The sequence below is a fragment of the Gobius niger genome (genome assembly GCF_951799975.1).
Source record: "Gobius niger genome assembly, chromosome: 9".
In the NCBI taxonomy this organism is placed as follows: domain Eukaryota; kingdom Metazoa; phylum Chordata; class Actinopteri; order Gobiiformes; family Gobiidae; genus Gobius; species Gobius niger.
Genome location: NC_136860.1, coordinates 8,717,897 through 8,724,411, shown reverse-complemented (window position 1 = coordinate 8,724,411; position 6,515 = coordinate 8,717,897). Strand labels below are relative to the sequence as shown.

General features: G+C 44.3%; 1 protein-coding gene across 1 annotated transcript in view; it reads right to left on the bottom strand.

Annotated features, from left to right (window-relative positions):
• Positions 1 to 5,330: 5,330 nt before the first annotated feature.
• The window catches only part of LOC306968272 (matrix-remodeling-associated protein 5-like), a gene marked incomplete at both ends in the record, with an annotated part of 72,774 nt that continues 71,589 nt past the window's right edge, over positions 5,331 to 6,515 (bottom strand). Inside the window, one exon of the mRNA XM_079563614.1 lies at positions 5,331 to 6,337. Within this exon, the coding sequence (XP_079419740.1) occupies positions 5,331 to 6,337 (1,007 nt within the window). The remainder of the gene's footprint in view (positions 6,338 to 6,515) is intronic.

The following is a 6,515-nucleotide window of genomic DNA, read 5'->3' as shown; positions in this document are numbered from 1 at the left end:
ATTATTCAATGTAAATATCGTCTTTTTTTCTTTTTTTTTACAAACAGGGGGAGGACACAGTATTGTACAAAAGGCAAAAACATTCCTTTTACATGTTTATTGTAAGAAAATGGGTGTGGTTTAGTGCCAGTCTGGAGGGAAGCGGTTAATAAATACACGTACGACATAAATATGAAAATAACTTACAAAAAAAGTGTGGAGATTTGACAAAGGGTAGTAACTATAAAATGTCCCATTGGATTGAACTCAGGAATATTGGTCCAAAATGAGATTATTTCACAACAAAACAGTTTCTTATGAGGATAGGGTGGGGTTATGTACTGCTGAGCGTGCAGAAATGTCCCGAGAGAGAAAACGTCCAATTGTTTTCCCTGATCATTGCCTTCAAAGACCTGCCACATTCAACTCATGGCTCAAAGTCCTTTCATCGAACCAACTTTAAGCACATGGTTTGGAATATTGGCTCCACTTTTGGACATAACAGAGACATTAACCATAAACCAAGGCCGAAATTCAGCATTTAGACGGTTACCATAGTTACCACAATCAAATTCTTAGCTGCACTAACCCAGTATTATAGATACAGACGGCATCTCTGGAATCGCCCATATATGGTCATTTTTGAAAACAGTTAAGGGGGAAAACAATTATGAAAAAAATCTACACTTTGCCTAATTATTCAAAAACTACTGTAACAAATGCTGAAATATGAACATAGTTTCTACTAAATAAAGAAACAAAGACATGGGGAGGAGCAAAGTGGTTCAACAGCCCATAAATACATGAATAACGGAGAATGCTAACTTGATGCTACATGTTAGCATCGGGCTAATGCTAACAGTTAGCTAGCGCTTGCTACAACTGCCGTTTTTTCACTTCTACTGAACAATCTGCTGTGAGAAAATATCCATATGGGCCCGATTTACATTTGACTTTATTTCTGTGTGATAAATAAGTTCATATTCCACCAGAAAATGGCTAAAAAGGGGGAAAATTGTGTTTCTCTAAAGACTCTATATTCCCCCTCGGCGAGGCCACGCCCTCTTCTATGATGAGATGCCGTCTGTATCTATAATATACATCTTTTCGCGGTGACATCAGCATCCGGGACACTTGACCTAGCAACGCCCGCCGCCATTTTAAGAGGGATGTGCTTTTGCTTGACAACGGCTATTTACCGCGGACATCGGACAACGCGAAGGTTTAAGTCAATGTCTTACGAGTATATTTCAGCAGATCAGAGCCAAAAGCAAAGCGCCGGTGTGAATAAAAGTTACACCTGGTTGGTTTGGGATCGTGTCCACACCGAGCACCTCCAGGTTCATGGCAAAACGACCCCACGACATGGCCAGATCTCCAATGGCCCGGGCGTCTACGCGATGGAGAAGACGAGGACTTTACAAAAGCTTGGATGAATATATGTTTTTGAGGTAGGCTTATGTGTGTGTTTATGTGTCATCGTGATAATTGGCTCATTGCACGATGTAGCTATGCTAGGCTAGCGCCGCTAACTTGAAAGGATGGGCACTCGTTACTAAAACCTTCGCGTTGTCCCGTGTCCGCGGTAAGTAGCGGTCGTCAAGCAAAAGCATTCCCCTCTTAAAATGGCGGCGCGTGTTGCTAGGTCGAGTGCTGACGTCACGCCAAAAGGTGTGGAGGCCATTTGCAATGTTGTGAAAAAGGGTGGATACCTTTTCTTCGCGTACTGAGGATTTGGGTTGACCATACAAAACATCAACAACATCATGATGCAGGCTGTGTCCGAATGTCCACACACTATTCCCTAAATCAGGATCACGGCGTTTTGTCCTGGTGTCGATTGTCCAGAGAGAAAAATGTAGTGCACGATGCATTCTGAAAAGTTGTGAGCAACGATGACACAGCGTTGTGTTTAGTCTTTGAACTAAACACAACAAACACAAGTGGCCTTTGCGAATCCCGTCAGACCTTGGATGCTAAGCAGGGAAGGGCCTGGTCGGTACTTGGATGGGAGACCGTTACAGTAGCACCAGGAAGTGTAGCGAATGAAGTGAGTGAGTGGTTGGTGGTGGTCGGAGGGGCCGATGGCGCAGACTGGTTGCCTCGCTTCCATCAGTCTACCCCAGGGCAGCTGTGGCTACAATAGTTCTTTGAGTGTCCAGAAAAGCACTATATAAAACCGACACATTATTATTATTAACACAAAAAAACAGCAGTTTCAATCTTGATTTGCGTATTTTTCATACAAACGGTTACGGTGAAAAGTTGCTAACGTTAGCTGCTCAGCTTTACCTCCAGCTGTTAAATGATCGACAGTGTTAAATCGCTATTTATCATACTGGGTCAAGCTGTACAGTCGTATTATCTCTGTCATGGCCTTGACTGTGGTGCTCAGACTCTCAACCACTGAGAGTGCTTGTGTATCAGTGTGACGCTCTGAGAGGGTATTGATCCCTTTCCTGTGGAAGCATAAACAGACTTGAATGGTAGGACTAGCGTAATGTCTCGAGTTCATGTCTCCGGGTCCCGCACCGATGGTAAATAAACTTCTCCTGTAGAAAACTATTCTTCATCTATCCTCTCGAAAACCAATGTCACTTCTCTAACAGATAGCTTCCCCTCTCAGGCCAAAAGGCAAAAATCCAAGCCGTTTTCTTCTTCTTATGTCAAATCCATGAGAGGTAAAACATCTAATATAAATCAATATTCCACTGTCTCTTGAATTTGGTCTCTTGAGTTTTGGTCTTAATCGCAGAAATACATTATTCCTGGAGTTTAGCAAACTCACTACACACAGCAAGGAGAAAGTAGTGGGCTTCTCGTCTGAAATGACTCAGGTGGACATTCGGACACAGCCACAAACTTTTATAGGGCAGAAAGAATGTTACCCGACAAAAAGGGAAAAATGTCTTTTCTGTAACTAAACTAGCAAAACAACGACCCATTTTCAGGCTCCTATTCGGCCCATTAGCCTGTATTAGCAACAAAAAATATAAAAATCTCAGACAAATAGGGGATCTAAGTCATTATGCAACATTCATTGCAGTTACTAGTGACAGACATTGACATTGTTGAGAATTTTATCCGCACGAAGACCTTGCCCTAGTTCACCCAGTGCGAAGTCCCCCCTCGACGCAGGAGGCCAGATTGAGTTAATATCTTTGAACATATTGCACAAATATACGAGAGCATGTGCAGAGCTTCCATATGCTGCTTATTATGGGAGCTGATCTGTACAAACAGGCGCTCTGCATCTTCACAATGTGTTTCCAATGAGCAGAAACGCACACTCTCTCCCCTTTACTGTACGCAGGGTTTCTAAAGCGCGCCTCTTTTCGACGTGCTCTGGGCCAAAACGGATTTTAAAATAACATTCTATTGTGCTCGGATGAAAAAACAAAACTGGGTCACAGGCAACGTCTTAACTAGCCTTGTGGAGGGAAAAGGAAGTTTGAGAGTTACTGACGGACAGACACGTCTGAAGAATATGACTTTTAATGCAGGATACTTCTGTGCACATAAAGGTAGGAGTGTTTGTCTTGAGGCTAATGGCTAATGCTAAACAGTATTTTAAATAACATGAAGATTTGAATGATCCACAAAAATAATTTGCATTTCGTTGTCGAATTTTTATTTAGCTAGCTTAATTAGCCATTAGCTTTGAGTTCAAATCTCTCAAAGAAATAACAAGGAGAAAGGATGTTTGTGCAGACAGTTAGCAAACCAGCTACCCCCGGCAACTTTCCAGAAATTGTTAGCCTGTTCACTATCATTTCCCTATAGCCGTTAGCACTTAGCCCGGTCACATTGTAGTTATGAATAATCCAGATGTTTCAGCTGTTATCAACCCAATTAACAACATTTTCAAAGCCGTGAGAAATCATAATGAAAGAACAGACCTTTTGAGATTTTACTCTCGATGAGACTTAGCGTGTAACAGTAGCATCTGTTTCTTTCTAGTAGAACTCCTCTTTTAATGCGTTAATGATGGGGAAACTACAGTTGTTATATAATAATTCCTCACCATACTTTAACTCAGGGACTGGATTCACCATTCATTTGTACAGAGATAGAACGTCCAAAAACACTAGCGGGCAACCAAGTCCGTGAAGCATGTTTGCTAGCCAGGGTACGCATTTGTCTCAACAGGCTCAGATGGCTAACGGCATTTCTATGGTTGCTGTGAAAACCCCTACCTTAATTAGCATTGGCCAATAGCGCTAAGATAAAAACACCTACCTCATTAGCATTAGCCATTAGCTCTAAGAAAAAACACCTACCTCATTAGCATTAGCCAATAGCGCTAAGATAAAAACACCTACCTCATTAGCATTACTCACTAGCTCTAAGATAAAACAACTTAGTGAACTTAATACCTTAATGAGCACAAAAGGTAATGTATTTAACATGTTACAATTGACTGTCCGTCAATAACTCACTGTATACCGTTGATTTTTAAAATGTCTATTTATTTGTGCGAGACATTACCAAACCCTCATAGGAAAATGACATGAGGCAACTAGCTACTATCGGAAAGTAGAGTCGGAAGTTACATGTCACGTCTGTGCATTAGCTACAGGCCATTGCGAAAACCTACAAACTATTTAGTTTAAATAAAGTCCTCTGAAGAAGAGAAAATATCTTACAAGTATTAAACTTGTAGTTTAGACCTCTACAAACTGTGCACTGTGAACAGACTGTAAAACTAATCACAATAGGCACCTTGTCAGAAAAATTGCAATTCCATATTTTTCCCAAAATACCAGACAGGCTCTATAAAATAAGATTAAATTTATAAAGGCTGTTAAGAGGAGGCTACAGTTGGCTGCACAGCTGTGCTTCAGACCACAGGCGTTGATCCCATGGGTGCCATGGGGCTGCAGCACCCATCCAAATCTTTTCGCACTCGGGCAAATTTGCCCTGATTATAAAATGATTAAAGAGATAAAACCTATGAATCACGAGCGCTCTCGCTTTTCTTCTCACATGCAGGAGTGAATCAGTCCATGACATAACTATAGGTGTGGCAGCGGCTTGACGTTCCTTACATTTAGCTCCATAAGGAGATAACACCAACTGACACTTGTCTATTTTGCCTTTGCTTCAGACTGTAAAAATACAGTATGTCCATAACAAACAGAGTTTATGACATGAACACAGTCTTTCAGAGTCAGATCTAGAAAGATCCTGATTTTGTCATGTAAAAATGTCATCATTGTATAAAAGAGAAGTTTCTGACACAGTACAGGTTCAGTAATGACAGTCTTTTCTGTTGGGGATGTGCAGTTGTCTGGGCATGAGGACAGCAGTTCATCTCATGTCTACTTGCTCATTTTAAATTAGGAAATCGCTCATATGACATGCAGGTACGTGGCCTTGTTGTCCGCCCCGATCACGTTTTTAGCCGTGCACCGGTAGAACCCTGTGTCCCTGCTGCTTGGGTTCTGGATCACCAGGGACCCCTGGGGACTCAGGTAGCGGTTGCCGTAGACACGCGCCTGTCCCAGCGCACTCAGTTGTGACATGTCGGGCATTTCCCAGGAGATGGTGGCGCGGGGCGTGGCTATGGCCAGGCAGGGCAGCTCGACGGCTACTCCGGGGCGTGTGTAGGTGACTGAGGCGGGTCCGGAAGTGATGCGCGGGGGGTAGGCGATTACTATGACGGGTACGGTGACTTCGAACACGCCAGAGGAGTCATGAGCACCAAACCTGCACGTGTAAGTCCCTCTGTCAAACACCGAAGCTTGCTGCACTGTCAGCGTCCCGTCACTCTGGACAGAATGCAGGCCATGTCGCTCATCTCTGCTCAGCTTTTTCCCGTTGGGTAAGATCCAAGAGAGCGGGCCTTGGGAGAGCCTGGGCGAGTGTGGAGCGGAACACGGCAGGCGCAAGGTTTCCCCGTTGATAATGCTAACCAGACCTGCAGTTCTTGAGCTCAACACCTTCTCAGACGAGACGACCCGCGACGGTGGGCTGAGGAGACTCGAAGTTCCTCTTGGCACGGGTCTGGGAGCGAGCTGGATTCTGTGACGCTCCAAGTTTCGACCATTTGACAGTGTCTGTGGCTCTTCCGCTATTTCCAGTTCGACTTGCAATCTCGACTCGCCCCTATCCCCCCGCACCACGCACACTAGCCTCCCCCCGTCCGCCTGGCTAACTTGCCGGATCTCCAGCGTTCCATTGCGGTGCACGGTGAATCGACTTCCGTGGTAAGGCGCGTTCAGGGCAGCGTTACCGGGCAGAAGCCAGGTCAGCCGAGACAGCGGACTCCCGAGCGCCGGACAATGTACGAACACGCTTTGCCCTTTGGTTACTCGTTGCTTCACAGTTAGCTGGATGCCTAGACTTCGGTTATTCGCTACGGTATTCCTAGTCCGTTCATAGTTTCCGATGGTACTAGAACCGCTACTAAAACCGCTTTGTAGATTGCCGTCGCTACCTCGGTTTCCGACGACAACTTCGTTATTGCTAGCTTCCCTGTTCGATACCGCATTTCGCCTGTTAGCATCCCCATTTAAAACAGCACTTTGCCTGTT